Source organism: Dromiciops gliroides, chromosome 2, assembly GCF_019393635.1.
Source record: "Dromiciops gliroides isolate mDroGli1 chromosome 2, mDroGli1.pri, whole genome shotgun sequence".
NCBI lineage: Eukaryota > Metazoa > Chordata > Mammalia > Microbiotheria > Microbiotheriidae > Dromiciops > Dromiciops gliroides.
The window spans coordinates 662,722,228-662,745,660 of NC_057862.1; the positions used below are offsets into that span (position 1 = coordinate 662,722,228).

The 23,433-nt window shown below is 41.9% G+C and overlaps 1 gene segment (V, D, J or C); it reads right to left on the bottom strand.

The window, feature by feature from the left end:
• Nucleotides 1–4,749: 4,749 nt before the first annotated feature.
• LOC122739577 lies at nt 4,750–5,559 on the bottom strand. The segment is given in 2 exon segments: nt 4,750–5,294; nt 5,508–5,559. Coding segments are annotated over 2 exon segments (597 nt in total).
• Between the last annotated feature and the right edge of the window lie 17,874 nt (nt 5,560–23,433).

Sequence of the window (23,433 nt, forward strand, 5' to 3'; positions counted from 1 at the left end):
CACTAGCTGTGTGACCCTGGGCAAGTCACTTAACCCCAATTGCCTCACTAAAAAAAATATAAATAAATAAATTAAAAAATGCCATGGGTCAAAGACTGCAAAATATACTTTCATTTGGAAAAGAACAATAATAAGGAACAATAGAAGAGATGCCGTACATCAAATGAAGACATATGTGAGTCAGTAAATAGGTTTTACCTTAGTTGTGGCTTTATTTTACCTTGTCTCATGATCACAGACTCTTTCTTGGTGATGGATATGGAATTGAATGTTTGTGCAATGTTAAGAGAAAGTTGAGGATGTGGGGTGGTGCTTTTAAGATGGTATTTGTATTATGACTGATATGTGTGTAATCACCAGGTCACACTGGGAAGTGAATCGAAGCATCATAATTATCCCCATTTAGTCAAAGGTCTATGTGAGCATGCCTAGAAAATTACCTGTTGTGGAGACTTCCCAGCAACTCATGCCCCTTCCCTTAGAAGAATCAGGACCTTTTCAAAACAAGTGGGTCCAAGGGACAGCTAGTTGGTGCAGTGGATAGAGCACCAGCCCTGGATTCAGAGGACCTGAGTTCAAATCCAGCCTCAGACACTTGATACTTACTAGCTGTGTGACCTTGGGCAAGTCACTTAACCCCCATTGCCTCACAAAAAACAAACAAACAAGTGGACCCAAATGATAACCCCTGTGGATTTGGCTCATTTGTGAGATTTTCAGTTTGAATTTTGCTGTGAGTACGTTGATGTTGACTTCTTTGTCATGTGATCAAAGTTTGTTAGTTTACTTCTAGCCTCTTCTTTGGTTTTGGGATCTGGCCCTTATGACAGTTCCTACTGAACAAGTAGGTTTAGGTCTCCTGTCTTAGCTCTAGAAGATCTGAGTACTAAGTAAAATCCCCAAACAGCTCAGGTTTATGTGGGTTGATGTTTTCATCACAAAAATGTATTTACAAAAATGTGCCTTTTGAGCAAAGTCTAGTGCTCCCAGAGGGGGCAGCTAGGTGGCACAGTAGATAGAGCACTGGCCCTGAAGTTGGGAGGACATGAGTTCAAATCTCACCTCAGACACTTACTAGTTTGTGTGACCCTGGGCAAGTCACTTAACCCCAATTGCCTTAGATATCCAGGGCCATCTCCAGTTATCCTGATAATATGTCTTGCCACTGGATCGGGAAGGCTCTGGAGGAGAGAGTGACTTCGCACAGCCCTTCCTCATTTATATCCAGTTCATTGCAAGTCATGACATCCGTCATGGTCCTTTTCAAGAACAAAGGACAAACAACAACAATGATGCTTTTGGAGCCCTATGTCAAGGCAACAAGCATTTTTTTTTTCAGAGCAATGGGGGTTAAGTGACTTGCCCAGGGTCACACAGCTAGTACGTGTCAAGTATCTGAGGCTGGATTTGAACTCAGGTACTCCTGAATCCAGGGCCAGTGCTTTATCCACTGCGCCACCTAGCTACCCCTCGGAGCAAGGATAGAAGAGAAGGTAAGAAAAAGATATCGCAGTCAATACCTTAAAAAACAAAAACAAAGTGCAATGCCAAGAATGAAAGACTGGAAAAATAGCTTTTTTTTTTTTTTTTTTGCGGGGCAATGGGGGTTAAGTGACTTGCCCAGGGTCACACAGCTGGTAAGTGTCAAGTGTCTGAGGCTGGATTTGAACACAGGTACTCCTGAATCCAGGGCTGGTGCTTTATCCACTGTGCCACCTAGCCTCCCCCTTGGAAAAGTAGCTTTTACACTAGAAAAGGAAAACAATAATTAGGAGTACTCAAAAAGACTGCATTTAATCTATTCCTGCATCAAATTAATGCACAATGTGATTCAACTCATGTTTTACCTTAATGATTTGCCTTTTACCCTCTATTTGAAGCACTAGATCACAAAATCTTTGACATTAATGTAACAGAAACTATGCGTGTAGGAAGCTGAGAGAAGAGGGTAGTGCATTTTTAAATCCTTCATTTTGCTGGTTTTTAAAATACCAAATTTTAAAAATAAGAAAATTGAACACTTCTGTATATACAGTGGATCTGAAAAAAGGATTGTATGTAGTACTAAAGACTTTCAATTACATGCAATTTGCTTTTCTTTTATATATAATAAATTCAACATGTAACTCTCAAAGTTCTGCTTGTCTGTGAGTCCCTTCTGGTTTTCTCTTCTCTTCTCTTCATTTCAATAATGTTTTAAGGACTCTCTTCCCACCCACCCCGCCTTTTTCTTTTCTTCCCTCTACCTTTTGTGTGAAGTCAACACTAACACCTTTCCTACGTGCCCTACCTCCCCCATCTTCAGCTTCCACTCCCTTTTGGAAAAGAAAAAGAAAACCCTTGTAGCAAATAGGCATAGTCAAGCAAAACCTTCTCATATTTGCTATGTTTGAAAATGTATGTTTCAGGGGCAGCTAGGTGGAGCAGTGGATAAAGCACGGGCCCTGGATTCAGGAGTACCTGAGTTCAAATCTGGCCTCAGACACTTGACACTTACTAGCTGTGTGACCCTGGACAAGTCACTTAACCCCCATTGCCCCGCAAAAACAACAACAAAAAAAATGTATGTTTCATTCTACATCATGATTCCATTATCTCTCTGTCAGGAGGTGGATAGGATACTTCATCATCTGGCATTATGGTTGGTCCTTGCATTGACTGGTGTTCTCAAGTCTTTCAAAAGCATTTTTCTTTATTGAATAAACTGTTCCTTTCATTTGTACTAATTAGTTTATACAAGTCATCCCAGTGTCATGGGGTGCAGAGCACCCCAGAAGTTCTCTGGGGCACATCAAGGAACCTTCTCCTTGAGAAACTAAACCAGAGGACCGATAACGCCTAGAGAGATAAGCTGAACCAAATCGGACTGAGCTAGCTTCAGATTCCTACCCTTCATACTGGTCTCCATTACCCCTGGGGAGATAAGTTTGGGTGTGGCAGCTGCCTTTGTGTCCCGAAGAGAGAGATGGCTTGAGAGATCATTAGCCACCCCTCACCCAATTCCTCTAGTCACTACCAGTGGGGGATGGTCCTCTCTCACTAAAGGAACTTTTCACGGGCAGATGGTCCACTCCTATCAGTCCTCTATAAAAGTACCTTCCAGTCTCCTGTTCAAGGAGATTTGGTACCTCTGAGCCATGTGCTTTATGCCAATCTCCCCATGAAAAGTCCAAGGATTTCTTTCATGGTTTCCCTCCCCTCACCCTTCCCTTCCCTTGACCCTAAATAAACTATCACCTTATTCTAACTACTTTTGTGTGCAAGAGGGTGTAATTCTTTAAAGAGGAATTCCTAAGAACCCCATCCCCTAACCCTAAACCCCATTTCCCACCATATCACCAGGTTTCACTAAAACCATGCCTTTTGTAATTTCTTACAACTCCATAATATTCCATTACCTTCAAATCCAGCCAATCTATTTGTTGGAATCCTATTAATTTCTAGTTCTTTAATGTATTTGAAGAATAAGCTTAATGATATCAAAGCAAATGGCTAGCACAATTTAGTAATGATATGGGGAAACCGATAGGAGAAAGCATTCCTCTGTAAAGAATTACACTCTCGCACAAGACCTAATCAGGAATAAGAGAACAGGTTTATTGGGGTACAAGAGAAACCGGCCGGGAGGAAGGTTTTGCCAGAACAAAACGCTTCCCCCCAACTGACTTGTGGGGTGCCATTTTATAGGGTTTAGATGGGGGGTGGGTAAGAGTCTCTTATTGGGTGAGGGGCTGGTGGTCTTCCCGCATTGCGCTGTGGTAGGAAGAATCCCTCGTGAGAGATCTGGTGGTGGGTGTCAACTTTGTCCTGATGGGTCTAAGCAGTCTGCTGATGGGCGGTTCCAGGTGGTCTTCTCCTGGATTACCTCATCCAGTTGCTTAGGATGACTGGAATGTGGGGTGATGGTCCTGGAGCATGCTCAATTCAATCTGTGCCGCTTATCTCCGTTAGGTGGGTGTGTGTGTCCTTGATTATGTTCAAGGAGAGGCCTACTTGATTTCAAGGGAAAACCCCTGAGGTTTCAAGGAAAAGGTTCCTTGAACCCCCCAGAGAATTGTTGGGGTGACCGGGACCCATAATCCTCCCATGACAACAGCTACTGTCAAGTGTCTGAAGCTGGATTTGAACTCAGGTCTTCCTGAATCCAGGGCCAGTGCTTTATCCACTGCGCTACCTAGCTGCCCCAATTTAGTGACATTTTGGGAATTATTCCAAATTGCTATCAAAAAGGTCTAGAACACCTAGTCTGTTTTTCTTGTTTTCCCTGTACCTGTTTTCCACTCCCAACAATTTTCCTTTTCCCAGTTTTGCCCATCTGATGATTGTAAGGTGGAACCTCAGTGTTGTTTCAATGAGTGATTTGTAATATTTTTTATATGGGTTTTATGGTTTGGATTTTTTTCCTTGAAAACTGCCTGTTCATATCCTTTACCCAAGTATTTATTTACTGGGGAAATGACTCATTCATTAATATTTTATGAGTCCCTGGATTAATAGGAGCAAAATGCCCTTTGCTCAAAAAACTTCAAAATGAAACCAGACAGTCCCTATTTACTTTCCACAAAAGAATAAACAAATTTAAATGCCCCCTTTGAAATTCCATTCATCATCTTCTTTTCCAAAGAAGTGAATAGATCTTATTGTTCTCCTGATCAATTATCTAGACTTCCTTGTCTTTGATAATACCTTTCCTGGTCCAGGGTACATTCGGGTGGCCCAGGCTGAAAGGGGCTGGTTCATCCCCTGACTTTACATACAGTTCATGGCTGGGGAGGAACAAGAACACTCAGGACACAGAGCTGTCAGTCCATGGCCTCTCCCCCGAGCCCCGAGTCCCTTTCCCCAAGTCAGCATCAGAGCCCCTGCACCTGAGCAGGCAGCCCAGCAGCTGCTGGAGGAGAGGAAGCAGAGGAGGCAGCTGAGCCTCCCTGAGCAGCCAGTCTGGGCTGGGGAGGTGTTTGTTCGGGGCTGTAGCACTGTGAAAGGAAAAGAAGTTCCTTGCCAACAGTAATAATAGGCCCCATCTTCAGCCTCCACACTGCTGATGGTGAGGGTGAAGTCCTTCTCAGCCCCACTGCCACTGAACCTGGCCAGGACTCCTGAGCCCAGGTATGAACCCCCATCAATGAGTCTCTGAGGAGACTGTCCAGGTTTCTGTTGGAACCATTCTAGATAAGTGTTTCCATCACTGTCTTTGACACTCTGACTGGCCTTGCAGCTGATGGTGACTCTCTCTCCTGGGGTCACAGACACTGAGGCTGGAGAATGGCTCAGCACAATTTCCCCCCTGGAACCTAAAAGCAGGAAATGATGATCAACCAACAGGAAATAAACAGAACAGTCTCTTGCCACGTGGATACTTGGCCCCCAGACAGCCTGGCTCTGCCAACCCACTGACCTCCGAGGGATCCACATTTAGGCTCATGTGCCTGAAGACTCTAAGTTCCTTTGAATTTTCTCATCTTATGAAAAATTGCCTGTCTGCCTGTGATGTCTCATGTTCTCACCTGGGACCAGGAGCATCAGGAGCCCGCAGAGGAGCTGGGACAGGGACTCCATGGTGCAGTGTCTCCTGCCCCGTGGCTGCTCTGCCTCCAGCCCTAGCTTATGTCCCTGTGTCTGCTCCCCCTCCCTTTGGGGATCTCTTTAGGCGAAGCAGCTGGGGGTGTGGGGGCTCTTGGAGCAGAAGTGCCTGAGTCCAGCTCAGGGGAAGTCCCTGAGACCTTGATACCCTGAAGATGCCCCTGCTTCTGAGACCCTTGTGTGCTGTGTGCTCCTGCTACACCTACTTGTCTTTAGTTTATTTCAGTTTTAGTCAGTTTTATGGTTTTATGGGGCAGCTTGGAGATGCAGTGGATAGAGTGCTGGGTCTAGAGCTAGGAGGACTCATCTTCCTGACTTTAAATTTGGCCTTGGACAATTACTAGCCATATGTATGTGGGGGAGTCACTTAACCCTTTCTGCCTCAGTTTCCTCATCTATAAAATGAGCTGGAGAAGGAAATGGCAAGCCACTCCAGTATCTTTGGGTTTTTTTGTTTTTGTTTTTGTGGGACAATGAGGGTTAAGTGACTTGCCCAAGATCACACAGTTAGTAAGTGTCAAGTGTCTGAGACCAGATTTGAACTCGGGTCCTCCTGAATCCAGGGCCAGGGCTCTATCCACTGCGCCACCTAGCTGCCCCTACTCCAGTATCTTTGACAAGAAAACTTTAAATGAAGCCATAAAGAGTTGGACATGATTAAATAACAACAAAAATGTTTCCCAAAACCAGAGGGATTGCATGAGATGCAATATTGCCTAAGGGAAGGAAGTCAGACGGGAAAGACATGCAAGATCAGACATCTACCAACATCCTGCACTTTACTCCAACCCATGAACTGATATCTCACTAATTAATGAGCCTTTAGGGAACTTGACACGAGCCTCCTAAAATGTAAGACCTGCCATTCTTTTTTTCCTTGGTATGGTTTAGGGGGACCAGATTTCTTTCCCACCTCCACTTTCCTGAAGGTATCAGCTATTCTTAAGTAATGGTATTGTGGAAGTCTGGGGTGGGGGCAGGAGGGACAAGTAATTGAGATCCAGAAGAGTCTGGCTGAGGAAAGGTAGGACTGGGTGGACCCTGGCCTGAAAGCATTTGGACAGCCAGGGGAAGGGAAGCTGGGTAGTGGGAGCCTGGCCCAGAATGGAGCTCAGAGGAGTTCAAGGTAAGTTTACCCTTTATCCCCTCAGTCATTTTGTACTTATGGATCAAATATGCAGGAAATATTTCCGCAAATTATCTTAGATGCAGTCCAGGGAGAAAATCTAAAAAGTTGTCCAAATGTTGGAATAATGGATCAAATTTCATGAGATGAGTTTTACTAGGAATTTCCCGAAAGTCCTGCACCTCAGTAGGAAAACAGAAACAGTTACACAAGTATGGGTTTGGGGATGTGGGAAGGAAATGTGGTTAGTCAGTGTGATGGAAGAGAAGAAAGGATTAATAGACAAATCTAAGACCTGAGCTCTAAGAAAGGATAATAGAGGGGGGCGGCTAGGTGGCACAGTGGATAAAGCACCAGCCCTGGATTCAGGAGTACCTGAGTTCAAATCCAGCCTCAGACACTTGACACTTACTAGCTGTGTGACCCTGGGAAAGTCACTTAACCCCCATTGCCCCACAAAAAAAAAAAAAAAAAAGGATAATAGAAAACCTGAAGAACCCAGCCCAGAAAAGAGATTAATAGATAGGCCTCAAATCTAGGCCCTTGTCAATGCCACCTGACAGATAAACCAGAGTTTGGGTTCTTATCAGTTGTTACCTGGAGATTCAGGTTGCCAACCCTAAGTGGTCATCAGGTAAACTGTTTCCAATTTGGTTTTCTAAGAGCTTGAAAATGAATAGTGCATTCCAGTTTATTTTTAGCTATTTGCCTCTAGGCAATCAAGTTCTACTCATCACTCATACAGTAACACATTATTAAGGTATAACACCCTCTTAAAATGAATTTTTGCCTATTCCTGAAATAATTGCTTTCTCATTTGAACAAACCTTTCTTTCCAAGCTGGAAAAAAGTATTAATAGTTGCACCAGGTGGTTCTTAAGCAACAGATAAGACTTCAAAACTTCAAAATGCACAAAAAACCAACTTCAATGTGCAAAACTACTTGCTTATTTTTTTCATTTTCCACTTTTAGAATCACTCAAGACAAAAATTTCAAACTGACTTTAGTTCTGTTTAATGACTGAGCATTCTCCAGATGGTAAAATCACCTTTTCCCCTTATACTAAAACAATAAATTACTCCTCAGGAAATAAAGAAAGTGATAGAAAGGTCTAGTGCTGTTTGTATGAAAATTTCCAAAAAGAGAGTTTCTACTCTTAAAGTCCTAGGGAGCTGCCCCCTTACAAACCTACCAGGATATTTTAGCATATGTTTAAAAATTCAAACCATATTTTCATCATAATTTGGAAATGCTCAGTAAACATATTTAATCCCATAATTATCTCAGATGTCATGATAAACACGATGTTGAATTTGGACTTGACATCTGTTACCAGTCATATTAGATTCTTTAATTTCTTATAATGGCATGAGGATAATTAGGCAGATGATGCAAAAAGTGATGAAACAAATATAAAATTTTTTCTTAATATCACAATTGTCTTAGCCCTGTATTAAAGAAGGCTATACCAGCGTAACTTATAGACTCTCTTGCAAGTAACTTAGGGAGACATCCACTTTTGTTGGTAGTTATTATAACTGAAATTAATCTGACAACTTTTATATATATATTTATATTTATATTTTTTATATTACATCTCAATTTATATTTATATATATATATTTTTTTATTTTTATATTACATCTCAATTTATTCTTACCTGGGGGTTTACAGTAATATTGGGGGTTTTTTTAAGTTTCAATTTTTGTTTTTATTCTATCTCTAAAAGATTCTGAATTTCCTTACACATATGTTTTTGAGAACTCTCATTGTTTGATTTGGTTATTGGCAAAGCTATTTAAGGTTGTGTTAAGATCAATTTTATGGGAAACTTTCCAGGTGATCATCAATATCTGAAACTTCTCTACAACCACACCCAAAACTCTGCAACTGAGACTTGCTAGCTGATCATCAGCATCCACACCTGAAAGACTTTAACTCTACAACTACACCCAGATGACATCCCAAGAATCATCTGAGAAAAGACTTCCAAAGACTTAAATGGACATTTTCCTGTTTTCCTTTTCCCATTGCATACACTATTTGTAATATTCACCTCCTAAAGTGGACTTCCCCTTTAGTTTTTCTTTGTAATGTCCACCTACTAAAGGGAATTGGCCCCTTTAGTTTTTGTCTATGGGTCCCTCAATTTCTTTTCTCTCTTTTCATTCCCTTTACATTGTCAGTCAGAAGTATATGTAATTTTATTGCTTCATTTAAGGAAACTATGTTTCTTGGTTTTTTTTTGTTTTTTTGTGGGGTTTTTTTTGCGGGGCAATGGGGGTTAAGTGACTTGTCCAGGGTCACACAGCTAGTAAGTGTCAAGTGTCTGAGGCCAGATTTGAACTCAGGTACTCCTGAATCCAGGGCCAGTGCTTTATCTACTGCGCCACCTAGCTGCCCCAGGAAACTATGTTTCTTAATGAAGCACAGGGGAGTCTGTGAGAAAATAATGGGCTTTGCCAACAGCTGGAGGAGAATGATTTGGATTGATTGAATTGAGTGAGACTGACTGACTCTGATGATTAACTTACTTAAAGTTGACTTGATTAAAAGCACACCTGCCTGACTCCCAAGAAGGAGTGTTCTCAGAGGTGAGAGAAAAACCTGACCTTCCTAAAACTGAAACACCTGGGACCTTCTGAAGCTTAGGACAACATAGCTTGGAAGTATGGCCCCACTGTAAAAGGGACTTAAAAGTCAGGTAAAAAACGGCTAGATGAGCAAGTAAAGAAAGTTGGGAATTATAGAAAGTTTCTTTAGTGGCAAGGAAGATCGAGGTGCACCCTCAGAGGAGGATATCAACCTCATGGCCCCTATATCCAAAGCTTCCAAGAAAAATATGAATTGGTCTCAGGCCATGGAAGTGCTCAAAAGGGACTTTGAAGAGAAAGTAGAAGAGATAGTAGGAAGAGGTGGAGGAAAGAATGAAAAGAGAAATGAGAGCAATGCAGGAGAGTCATGAGAAAAAAGTCAACAGCTTGAAAAGACAAATGGAAAAGGATATACAAAAGCTCTCAGAAGAAAATAATTGCCTAAGAATTAGGACTGAACAAATGGAAGCTAGTGACTTTATGAGAAATCAAGACACAGTAAAGCAAATCCAAATGAATTTTTAAAAAGAGAGTAATATGAAATATCTCTTTGGAAAAACAAAATAGATCCAGGAGAGATAATTTGAAAATCATTGGACTACCTGAAAACCATGACCAAAATAAGAGTTTAGACACCATCTTCCAATAAATTGTCAGGGAAAATTGCCCTGCTATTCTAGAAGCAGAAGGTAAAATAGAAATGGAAAGAATCCACCAATCACCTCCTGAAAGAGATCCCAAAAGGAAAATTTCCAGGAATATTATAGCCTAATTCCAGAACTCTCAGGTCAAGGAGAAAATATTTCAAGCAGCTAGAGAAAATGAATTCAAATACTGTGGAGCTCCAATAAGGCTAAAACAAGATCTAGCAGCATCTACCTACATGAAAGGACCGGAGGGCATGGAATATCATATTCCAGAGGGCAAAGGAATTGGGACTACAGCAAAAAATCACCTACCCAGCAAAACTGAGTATAATCTTTCAGGGGAAAAATGGGACTTCAATGAAAAAGAAGACTTTCAGGCATTTGTGATGAAAAGACCTGAACTGAATAGAAAATTTGACTTTCAAATACAAGACCCCAGAGAAGCATAAAAAGATAAACAGGAAAAAGAATTCATGAGGGATATTAAAAGATTAAATTGTTTATATTCCTACATGGGAAGATAATACGTCTAACTCATAGGAACTTTCTCAGTATTAGTGTAGCTGAAAGGAATATACTTAGACAGAAGGTGCAGATGTGAATTGAATATGAAGGGATGATATCTGTAAAGCATTTCTTTTTTGTTTATCCTTATTTTTTATGGACCTGACATGGTGGGGTGGCTTATATCTGGGGCTGGATTTGGGCTTGGGGCCTTCTGGGTCCAGAGCTGGTGCTTTGTCCACTGTGTCACCTAGCTGACCCATGATGAAATCTTTAAAATAAAGTTAAGTGATAAGAGGAATGTACTGGAAGAAAGGGAAAGGGAGAGGTGGACTGGGGAAAAGTAGTTCATATAAAACAAACAAGAAAAAGCTTATGGAGTGGAGGAGAAGATGGGGAAGGAGTGGGGAAGTGAGTGAACCTTATTCTCATGAGAATTGGCTCAAAGAGGGAATAACATACACACTCAAGTGGCTATAGTAATCTATTTTGCCCTTAGGGAAAGTGGGAGGGGAAGGAGATGGTGGGGGAAAGAGGCAAAGGAAGTAAAGGCAGATTGGGGGAGGGGGCAGTAAAAAGCAAAACATTTTTGAGGAGGGATAGGGTGCAGGAAGATAGAAATAGAGTTAATATCAAGGGGAGGGAGTAAGATGGAGGGTAATACAGTTAGCAATAGTAACTGTGAAAGAAATGATGAGCAGGATGATATCAGAAGGATGTATGAAAAATGCAAAGCATCAACAGAGGAAAAACTGATGGTATCTGAATACAGATTGAAGTATAATTTTTTTGTTAGCTCCTCTTTCTAAAATTATTTTTGTCTATTTTCTTTCACAACCTGACTAATGTGAAGATGTTTTGTATGACTGCATATGTATAACTTATATTGAATTGCTTGATTTCATAGGGAGGGTCAAGGAGGGAGGGAGGAAGAAATTTGAGAACACAAAGTTTTTGTTGTTGTTGTTGTTGTTGTTTGTTTTGGTTTTTTTGGTGGGGCAATGAGGGTTAAGTGACTTGCCCAGGGTCACACAGCTATTAAGTGTCAAGTGTCTGAGGCTGGATTTAAACTCAGGTCCTCCTGAATCCAGAGCCAGTGCTTCATCCACTGCAAAACCCAGCTGCCCCAGAACACAAAGTTTTAAAAAATCAATGTGAAAAGAAATGGTGAGCAGGAGGAGTTCAGAGAAACCTGAAAGGACTTACATGAACTGATGTTGACTAAGAGGAGCAGAACCAGGAGAACATTGTACACAGTAACAGCAACATTGTGTGATGAACAATGGTGATAGACTTGACTCTTTCAAAAAACTTCATGATAAAAAAATGTTCTCAACATCCAGAAAAAAAGAACTATGGATTATGAATGCAGATTGAACCATACTGTTTTTACTTTCAGGCTGTTTTTTCCCTTCTTTTTTAAGGTTTTTCCTTTGTGTTCTGATTCTTCTTTCACAATATGACTAATGCAGAAATATGTTTAATGTGATGGCACATATAACTCATATCAGATTGCTTTCTTTCTTTGGGAGGAAGGAGGGAAAGGAGGGTGGGAGAAAAATTTGGAAGTAAACATCCTATGAAAACAATCCTTATATGTAACTGGAAAATAGTACAATACTTTTATTAATGAAAAAAAGCTTTTGTGTAGGCCACATGTATTTAATAAGTACTATGGATAAATATTTTTTGAGTTATTATTAACTAAATGTTATTGCAATATGAAAAGTAATTGTACGCTGCTCTAAATTGTAAGCAGCAGAACTTGCTAGGTGAGGCAGAACCTCTTGGAACTGTACCTTAACTTTCTCCAAGTTTTGAATTCAGGTACCACTGTTTAAATTATTGCTAAGCCAGTGCCCCACCATTTAAAGGAAAATGTCAAGAGATGCTCAGATGAAACACCATGTGAAAATGTTATGGGTGGATATAGATGGTTGGAAAGGTAGAGAAGATAGCCATACAAAGGTAATTCAGAATGCTCTGACAAATCTGACTTCAGACACTTATTTAATTATGTGACCCTGAGCAAGTCACTTAACCCTATTTGCCCCACATTCCTCATTTGTAAAATGAGCTAGAGAAGGAAATGGCAAAACCATTCCAGTATCTTTGCCAAGAAACTCCAAAATGGGGTCACAAAGCACTGGACATGACTGGAATAACTGAACACACCATCCCCTTTCTTCATTCTAGTAATGGTCTCTTTTTCTTCAGGCTTTCCTGCCTTTCTTGTCTTTGAAGCTGACTCCACTCTAGTTGCAAATTGTAATGGGGTTTCGTCTTTCTGCTGGGTAGTTTATTAAATATTAACATATGCTTGTTGAGGCAGCCTCCAGCACCATTTGCTTTTCTGATCTCCGGAAACATTCTTGCCACATGCAATTAGGTAATAAAGGTTTTATACTTCGAATCATTACAAAGGCTGGGTCTTTAAGACATTCTATCTACCCCTTTTCTCTATTTTATGCAACTTCCACTGTGGTAAAGCTTCAATTCTATTTCTAATCCAAATATACCATATGTCCTATGCAGAGGGATAGGATTCTTTCCCAGAGAAAACTTTTAATTTAGACCTTAGGGTCCACTGTGATGTTATATGTCATAGTCTATGAGCCTATTAATATTTGTGGCCATTTGCAGTGCTTCAAGTGACTTTTTATTCCAAGTTAATTTTTTTTGGGGGGGGTGAGGCAATTGGGGTTAAGTGACTTGCCCAGAGTCACACAGCTAGTAAGTGTCAAGTGTCTGAGGGTGGATTTGAACTCAGGTCCTCCTGACTCCAGGGCCAGTGCTCTATCCACTGCGCCACCTAGCTGCCCCAGTTCCAAGTTAATTCTGATAATTTATCTCCAGATACTCCTTCATTAATTAACACTATCTTAACTCTGTTTGGTGTCCTCTTCTGTTTTGTGAGAGGTTTTATAATCAGATAATAATCACTTCCAAATATCCCTTAAATTCCTCTTAGGAATTTTGGAATGGTCCATGTCCTCTGACAATTTATAGAAAATGGATAAAGTTTTATTTTTCTCTTCATACCCTTTATTTAATATTTCACATATTCCTATGTGTTCTATAATATTTTATAAAATATATTCAATATCCTTATTACTTGGGCCAGATAGTGCTCTTTGTTTGTTTTGTTTGTTTTGTTGGGCAATGGGGGTTAAGTGACTTGTCCAGGGTCACACAGCTAGTAAGTGTCAAGTGTCTGAGGCCAGATTTGAACTCAGGTACTCCTGAATCCAGGGCCGGTGCTTTATCCACTGTGCTATCTAGCCGCCCCCCCAGATAGTGCTCTTTAACTAGGATGGTTCTGTCCTGTTGCTAAGCACCAGTGTTCTAAACACGTAAGATCTATTGCAAAGAGATCAAAGAAAGAGGAACAGGTACTTAGTGTACAAAAATATTTATAGCAACTTTTTGTCATGATAAAAAACTGGAACTAAGAGGATATCCAGTGACTGAGGGATGGCTGAATGAGTCATGGTACAAGGATATGAGAGAGGATTATGGACAGTTTGTTGCTGGCCTCACTGATTATTTGGACATGGAGTGCTGATAAACCCAGGACCTGGAGGATAAAGGGGAACCTTTGGAAGGAGGGTCAACAGTAGGGTCAGGCTACAGCCTGAGACCCATCAGGGCTGGTGTTTTGGCTCTGGTGACCTGGTCCACTTTTTTTTTTTTTTTGGCGGGGCAATGGGGGCTAAGTGACTTGCCCAGGGTCACACAGCTAGTAAGTGTCAAGTGTCTGAGGGTGGATTTGAACTCAGGTCCTCCTGAATCCAGGGCCGGTGCTTTATCCACTGCACCACCTAGCTGCCCCCTTTCTGGTTCACTTTTGCAGACAACATGATCCCTGATTTTGCAGGCTCTTCGGAAGGTATCTCAGAACAGGTTCACAGGTTCTCCCTTAAGACTTTGCTGTACAAGGAGCTGACCTAGCCAGGCCACTTGGCGGAAGTGAACACAAGATGGCAAGATCTGAATGAGGGTAGAGGAGTCAGCTACAGATGCATAGTATCCACCCCGCCCCGCCCCCAGTCGAGAGAGAGAGAGAGAGAGAGAGAGAGAGAGAGAGAGAGAGAGAGAGAGAGAGAGAGAGAGAGAGAGCGAGAGAGCGGCCTTTTACACAGGAAAAGCTCCTCGCAGATATGGGGGAATGTGTCTGTGCTGTGGGGTCCTGGAATCCCAGGTTATTCTCTTTCTCTCCAGGGACTGCCAATAGTGTGGCTTTCCTGGTTGGCTTCAATTAAATCCTGGCCTGGATTGGTTAGCCAGATGGAGGTGACAGAAGATGCAGAACACCGCAGCATGTTTTGGGGGATGGGAGCAAAGAGCGGGAAGATTCCTGCTGTCAGTGTCCCCTCTGCCCTTCACTTGGGCACATTACATATCCTGCCCTCCTGCCCCAGGACACAGGCAGTGCCGCGAGAGCAAGTGTGGAAGCGCTCAGCAAGGAGGATTCAAAAATCCCCCCCCCCATCCCCCTACTGAAGATGACTAAACAGGAGCAAAAAGTGCCTGGTCCATGAGTCAAGCCCTTGTGTTCTAAGTAGCAAGTGTCTGCTTCCTTTGAAAATGCCCTGGGTGACTGAGTCATCCTTCCTTCTTTTGGTTTCAGGAAATGAAAGGTTCTATTAAACCAGAGAATATCCTGACTTCCAGAAGTTCAGAAGTGACCTCACCCTGTCTGAGGTCGGGATGGAAGTTTTCTACGGTATCTACTCCTGTGGCTACATGCTTTTATTGAATAAAGGGCTCTCATTTTTTTTTTTTTTGCGGGGCAATGGGGGTTTAAGTGACTTGCCCAGGGTCACACAGCTAGTAAGTGTCAAGTGTCTGAGGCCAGATTTGAACTCAGGTCCTCCTGAATCCAGGGCTGGTGCTTTATCCACTGCTCCACCTAGCCGCCCAAGGGCTTTCATTTTAATTCATTAAATCAAATGTCATTAATGAAAATGCTTTCATTTTTAAACTAAACTTTATTAAAGTGCTTTCATTTTAATTAAATTTAATTATATTGAAGTGTTTTCATTTTAATTAATTAAACTGAATTTTGTTCATTAAAGTTATTTCATTTTCATTAATATAATACAATTTAATTAAAATGCTTTCATTTTAATTAGTAATGGGGCAGCCAGGTATTGCATTTGATAAAGCTCTGAGCCTGGAGTCGGGAAGACCTGAGTTCAAATCTGCCCTCAGAAACTGACTGTGTGACTCTGGACAAGTCACTTAACCTTTGCCTCAGTTGCCTCATCTGTAAGATGGTGATAATAATAGCACCTACCTCCTGCAGTGGTTGTGGGGACGAGATGAGATCAAAATTGTAAAGCACTTAGCATGGTGCTTGGCAAATGATAAGTGCTATATAAACATTAGCTATTATTATTTTACTTCCCTCAGAAGTCAAGGTGATTTGTGAACAGCTTGCTAGAAAGAAAGGATTTCCACTGGATCAAGGGGATACTAGTTAATGAAAGTATCCAACACAGGGATTCCTAATGTGGAGTATAATAAGAAGCTTGCAAAATGAGCATAGCAAATACTTCCCCTCCCAGTCTGGCTTTTCCTGCAGTCCATACACAAAATCTGAGAGAAGCAGAGCTGTTGGTTGTGGTTTTTTATAGGCTGATTCATTAAATTTCTGCCTACAAAGGTGGCCATCCATGAAGACAAAAGATTTAGGTGAGGCCGCTTCACAAGTGGAGCAAAACAACTATGAGGCTCTGTTGGTCATGGGCAGTGAGTTTGTGTCTGTGTCTGTGTTCCCTTGTGATGCCGATGTCCCAGGGGAAGGTTTGTGTGTCAGACTATGCTGTGAGTTGCCTAAGAAATGCTGAAGGGTTTGGACAATGAAGATTTTGTCACAATGCCCACCACACTTTCTGAACAGTCTCTGTTCAGGAGACCAGTCTATTGTTTAAAAAGCCACTCAACCCTGCCATCTACTATCCTAGTCATTTCATTGTTATTCAGTCATTTTCAGTCCTGCTGACTCTTCCTAGTTGGGGTTTTCTCCGCAAAGATTTGTCATTTTCTTCTCCAGCTCATTTTACAGATGATGAAACAAGAGAGGTTAAGTGACTTGCCCAGGGTCACACAGCTAGTGAGTATGTGAGGCCACATGTGAACTAAAAAAAAATGAGTCTTCCTGACTCCTGACCCAGCTATCTACTATACCACCTAGCTGCCCTAAAGTACTGTGGGATATATCTATATTTCTATATCTATATATATTATACACACAAGTAGTTTAGACTATGTGTGTTTATGTGTAGATATAGATACAGATATAGATATATCATATTGTTTGTAACAGCCCATGCCCTTATTCCCCTTCTTCTACCATGAACTCTGAGACAGAGTGGTCACTCTCCAAGGAGCTGTTCATTTTGACTTTGGCAATCAGTTCCTCCTCATTGGTCAGAATCTGGTCTATCTCAGGCTGCATTGGTCAGAATCTGGTCTATCTCAGGCTGTCAAATAAATAACAAATGTTTCCCGAAATTTCCTTCTAATCCTTCCTTTTCTCAGACTGGGTCTTGTTCTCCTTGCCTTCACATCAAGTCTCCTATTAGCTTGCACTAGCCAGGTGATTTGGTAGATGGCTTTGGCCCTGGAGTTAGGAAGACCTGAGGTCAAATCCCAGCCTCAAACACTTACTAGCTGTCAAGTCACTCAGTTTTCTCAGCCTCATCTTAATAACAGGACATACCTTTTAGGGTTGTTGTAAGAATCAAATAAGAAAACCTATGTAAAATGTTTTGCAAACCAAAAAAGCTACATATAAAAGCTATCTATGATATTTGAGGGCACCACCATCTTCCCAGGCTTGTAACCTAGGTGCCTTATTAATACCTCGCTCTCTCTCACCCTGCCCCCATCTAATCATTGCTGAGTCTGAAAGATTCTACCTTCACAACATCTCTGGTTTCCTCTCCCTCTTTCTTCTCTATCACCCTCTTGGTGCAGGCCCTAATCTCCTTCTCCCTGAATGATTTCTAATAGTCTGTTGGTGGATCTCCCTGTCTCAGGTTTCTTCCCACTGAGTTGCATCCTCCCTCTGGCTGTCAAGTCGACCTTCCTAAAGTTCTAGTCTGACCACATCACACACCTCCTCCCTCCTCCCACCCCCAGTTGTGAGCTCCTGAGAGCAGGGATTGTTTTTGTTGTCTGTGCCTGGTACACAGTAGATGCTTAATAAATGCTCATTGACTAGTTGATTCTCTGTTACGTCCAGGATCAAATATAAAACCATCTGTTTGGCTTTAAAGCCCTTCATGAGCTGGCCTCTTCCTACTTTTCTAGTCATCTTATATCTTGTTCTTCTGTCATTTCCCAGCTGTGTCTGATTCTTCATCACCCCGTTGGGGTTTTCTTGGCAAAGATCCTGGAGTGGGCTACCATTTCCTTCTTCAGCTCATTTTACAGATGAGGAAACTGAGGCAAATGGGGTTAAATGACTTTCTCCCAAATACTCTGATCCTGTGACACCAGCCTCCTTGCTTTTCCTCCAGCAAAACAAAGCTATTTCCTGACTCTGGACATTTTCTGTGACCACACCCCATGCCTGGAATGCTCTTCCTCTTCTTTACCTCAGTCTTTTGGCTTTCTGGGCTTCCTTCAAGTCCCAGCTAAAACTGCCCTTTCCAAAGCAGACTTTCCTGATCCCACATGACACTAGTTTTGCCTTCCCTTTGTGGTTATCTCCAGTTTACTCTGTCTATATCTTGTTTGTACCTAGTTGTTTGCATGTCATCTGTCCATTAGATAGTGGGCACCTCAAGAACGGGACTGGTTTTGCCTGTATTTTTGGCTTCAGTGCTTAGTTAGCACAGTGCCTGACACATCCTAGGTACTTGATAAGAGCTCGTCTACTTGACTTAATTTGACCATTTAAAGCCTTCCCAAAGAGTTCAAGTCATGGCCACTCAGAACTTGACCTCTCCACCTTAAAATCAATCCTACAAATCTTGCTATGGATCATCTGTGATAGGTTTAGGCTGTGGTGTGGTCTGGCTTGCTCCATTTTTCTGGCTTCCCTATTGTCCTGCAGACTGGCCTACCTATCTGGAGACCCTATATCACAAGGACCCTTTGGACATTGTGTCATGCAGAGCCCAAGATAGATGCCCTAGCTATCCAGCCTTCCTGACTTCCCTACTCCAATCTGCTGACCTATTCCTTAATTACTCCTGGCAAGACACTTGTCCCTCCTGGATCTTGTTTTCCTCATTCGTAAGATGAAGGGGTTGGACTCAATGACCAAGGTCCCTTCCATCTGTAAATCGTGTTCCTATGACCTTAGCCCATCATCCATCTGTCTGATAGGTTCTCACCTGGATCATCAAGATAAAGGTCCAGGGCTGGTCATTTGCCCATATATAAGACAGATGATCCCTCAATCCTCTCTCTCTCTCTCTCTCTCTCTCTCTCTCTCTCTCTCTCTCTCTCTCAAATTCCTTATTTTTTTTTGCTTGTGAGGCAATGAAGGTTAAGTGACTTGCCCAGGGTCACACAGCTAGTAAGTATCAAGTGTCTGAGGTTGGATTTGAACTCAGGTCCTCCTGAATCTAGGGCCAGCATTTTATCCACTGAGCCAACTAAGCTGCCCTCCCTTATTTAGACAGTTCTTTTACTCTCCTGGTTTTAGATATCACCTCCCTATTGATGGTTACCTAACCTAGATCTAGCTCTGAATTCCATGGCATGTTCCATTAGACATCTTCACATGAAAGTTTTGTTGTCATTTCAAGGTCAATATATCAAAAACCAAACCCATCATCTTTTTTTCCCACAGACCAGATTCCCATCCTGACTTTCTCTACTGTATCAGTAGTGCCACCACTCATTGTTTACAAGAAAAGCCAAGTTCCTTCTCTATGATCTAACCAGACTCACCTTTGACACCCTAACCTGTTGGGTTTCACTCTTGACATCATGAGTGTGGAAGCCTAGGATAATGCACATCATCCTAGTCCAGTGTTAACTCGCAACAACTTTACCTCCATTCTTCCACACCTCACATTCAGCCCCAGACAAAATCCTCGCTAAGTTACTCAGATACTGTATGTCAGGGAACCAACTGCATCCTCCTTTGTCTTAGGGTCAGAAACCTTGATTGTAAGATGAGGAGATCACTTGACTTCCTGAGTCCAAGCCCAGTGTTCTGTCCACTGTACCATCTAGCTGCCCCATTTCATCCTCAAAACAGTCATGTGAGGTGGCTACTACATGTTTTTAATGCTTGCCCATGGTCTTATAGCTAGTAAGTGCCAGAGGTGGAATTTGAACCCAGGTTTTTCCTGGCTTTTAGTATGGGTTTTTTCTTTTCTTTTCTTTTTCTTTTTTTGGTGAGGCAATGAGGGTTAAGTGACTTGCCTAGGGTCACACAGCTAGTAAGTGTCAAGTGTCTGAGGCTGGATTTGAACTCAGGTCCTCCTGAATCCAGGGCCAGTGCTTTATCCACTGCACCACCTAGCTGCCCCCTTTCTTTTTTAAACTATAGAAATTGACTCAAACCTCTGCAATTATTAAGATGCTGGTAGTTCTCTGGCCATTATGCCTTCTTCCCTTTTCATATTCCTATTAATGCTTCACCTGTGTTTGATAACTATATACATATACACACATGTGTATACACATATAACATATATATGTGTGTTTATAATACACATGTTAAGATAAACCAAAGATTTAAAATGTCTCCATATTCTGTTTTTGACCATACTACTATCTCATTGAAGATTCCTTATGCAGAATCAAGAAGGAAGCTTATCAATGCTTCACAGCTTTCTTCCCTTACCTGTTGCATGGAAAGAACGCTTTTGATTCCCTTTTAGAAACAATCAATCAGCGTCCACATGTGAGTTCTTTCTGGGGTTTTTGACTCCTGCAGATGGTACAAAGAGTGTATGACTCCAGGAGACAGTTAGCATCTCTCCCAAAGCTGTCAGTGTGAGCTCAGGTTACTTCCATTGTTATCAACAGAAATATTGAGCTCCCTAAGCTTTTTTATATAAGAAGCCTCCTCCTCTCTGCCCCCTCTACCTCATGTCTGTTTTAGTTATCTAGGGCTGAGAATTATGTAGAAGAGATGAATTTAACTAACTGCTTTACTATTTCACCTAGCTCTGGCTAGCAGGTATGAGAAGCAGCCTTGTAATAGGGAAAATGACTAACCCCACCCCTTCCACCACTACTGAGGAGCAGAGCGTGGGACTTCAGGTTCACCAAGACTCATCCCTCCCCCCTGCTATTCCTATGAAGCTCAACATCAGGCATCCTGCCTTCCCCCTCCCCAAGTGTCACAGAACAAGGGTCTGGGATGTCCCACCTTGGCTGCTGGTTACCTTCATCATATTACCATTGCAGAAGAGCTCTGCACATGCTCAGTCTAAACTTTGGGGAGCCACTGACCTCAAAGGCTCTTGCCAGCCCTAGCTGAGTCTTTGTTGTCCTAGCAACCATCCTGTTCTTCCACCGTCGTTCTCTAATTGTTTTGATTGATCCCCAGTAGTCACCATTCGTGTAGGCTTTTGGAGGATAGCCACTTTCCTAATGATGTACACTGAATCCTTTTTATAGTTCACTTTCAAGGATTCTTAACAGCCCCTTCATTTCTTCAGTTGGAATCCTCGTCCAAAATAACATGGTTAAGCAGTTCTAAATGTGTTCAAACTAACCAAGGCTTAATTAAATGCTAGAACTATAGAAGTTCAAATCCAAGACTATGCTATGGTATAGTCTTGGGCTGCAGCCAGATAATCCTCCCCCCACCACTTCCCACCCCTATATTTTTTGTTTCTGCTACAGATTAACCCCTTAGCTACTGCAAGGGGGATGGGTGTTGAGTCAAAAAAATTAATTACCCAATCCTATTTGAAGTGACAAAATGCTATATCTATGAATACCTTTGTCTGGGGGGAAATAATCAATCAGAGATGTGAACTAGTTATGAACAAAACCTTAAATACCCCTATTGAATCAATCATTCAAATCGATCAAAATTAGACTACGTTTGAAAAGTCCTCGAGCATTGGATGCTTAAGGACTTGAAATGATATTGCACAGGAAGTATATTTGGATTGATTGAAGAGACAGATCACACCTGTACACCATTATAATAAGAGCTAACATCTGTATAGTGTTTGAAGGTTTGCAAAGCATCATTTGATCCTTAAAACGAACCTGTGAAGCTATTATTGGCTATTATTAAGCCCATTTTGTAGAGAAGTTAAGTGACTTGCTCAAGGTCACATAGCTAGTCAGTGTCTAAGGGATGATTAGAACTCAGATCTTTCTTTAGGCTTCAGTTTTAGCCTTTTCCCTTCCCACTTTTCTTGGCCAGGGGAAGGTTGGAGGATTGGGACTTGCCATGTTTCTTAGTGTCACTAGATGGCAGTAGTTACCGAGGAAAGTGAGCTTTAAGACTGAAACAAGTCTATGACTGTAAATGACTAATGGAAATGTTTAACATGATTGCATATGTATACCTGTATCAGATTACTGACTGTCTCAAGAAGGGGGAGGGAAGGAAGAAGGGATAGAACTGGGGACTCAAAACGTTAAAAAGCAGAATGCTAAAATTGTTTTACATGTAGTTGGGGGGGAAATAAAACTTTATTTTTTTTTAGAAAGAGAAATTTTTCTTGTTGTTCCGTTGTTTTTCAGTTGTGTCCAACTCTTCATGATCCCATTTCAAGTTTTCTTGGCAAAGAGATTGGAGTGGTTTGCCATTTCCTTCTCCAGCTCATTTTACAGATGGGGAAACTGAAGCAAAACAAAGTTAAGTGACTTGTCCTGGGTCACACAGCTAGCAAGTGTCTGGGGCCAGATTTGAATTCAGAAGAGGAATCTTCCTGACTCCAGCCCAGGCACTCTTTCCACTTCACTGTATATTGGAAATATTAGAAAACTACAACATGCCTAAGGGAAGCTTCATGAATACCCCACCCAGGGGAGAAAAAGGATTTCTAGTCATTAGAAGTTGTCACATGTGCTCTCCAAGCCGGAGTCCACTTTACCTTCAGTTCTCTATGTACTTGTGGGAAAGCCACTGTTCTTACTACACAAGCTTAGTAAGTGCCCCTCTCTGATTAAGTTTGTCGGAGTAATCGATGTCAGTCAGTCAACAAGCATTTAAATGCCTACTATGCACCGGGCACCGTGCTAAGCATCAGGATACAAAAAAAGGCAACTCCAACCTTGCCTACAAGTCTGCATGTTTTAACGAGGGAGACAATATGCCCCAAATTGTACATGATATACACAGGCTAAATTGGAGGTAGTTTGGGGGGAAGGTACTAGCAGCAAGGGTTGTGGGGGTCTGGGACCCAGCACAAGCTAGTGTTTGCGTGGAGTTTTAAAAGAAGCCAGCAGGTGGCGATAAGGCATGGAGAGTGGGGAGAGAGTTGAGGCAAGGAGACCAATGGTATGAGATAATGAGAGCCTGCACCAAGATGGAAAAGGGGGAGGGTTGGAGGGAAAAGATAATGAGTTTTCTTTTAGACATGTTGAATTTGAGGGGTCTGTGACATCCATTTTGAGATGGCCAAAGGCAGCTGGTGATGTGGGATTCTGAATCAGGAGAAAGACTAGGGCTGGATGTATATACATAGGTTCATTGGACCTATGATAGCTCATGAGCTATTGCATTAGGAAAACAACCTTCCAACTCTTCAGGGATATTTTGGGCTCTGAGGGCATAAGTATCCCCTTAGAAGTATCAACTGCCAGGGCAGCTGAGATTAGGGCAGTGAAGCCAAACCATGCACTACATTATCATAACTCCTTGTCTACATCCATTCTGTCTCTTGGGAGGAAGTCAATGTTCTGTCAAAAAAACCCAAAGTCCCTTGGTATAGTATTTTCTCATTATTGGGGAAGCTCAGTGCCTTCTTCTTCTGCCTGTGTGAGAAGCAGGGGTAGGGTTGTCCAGAGCAGGAGAGAAGAAAGATCTATTTT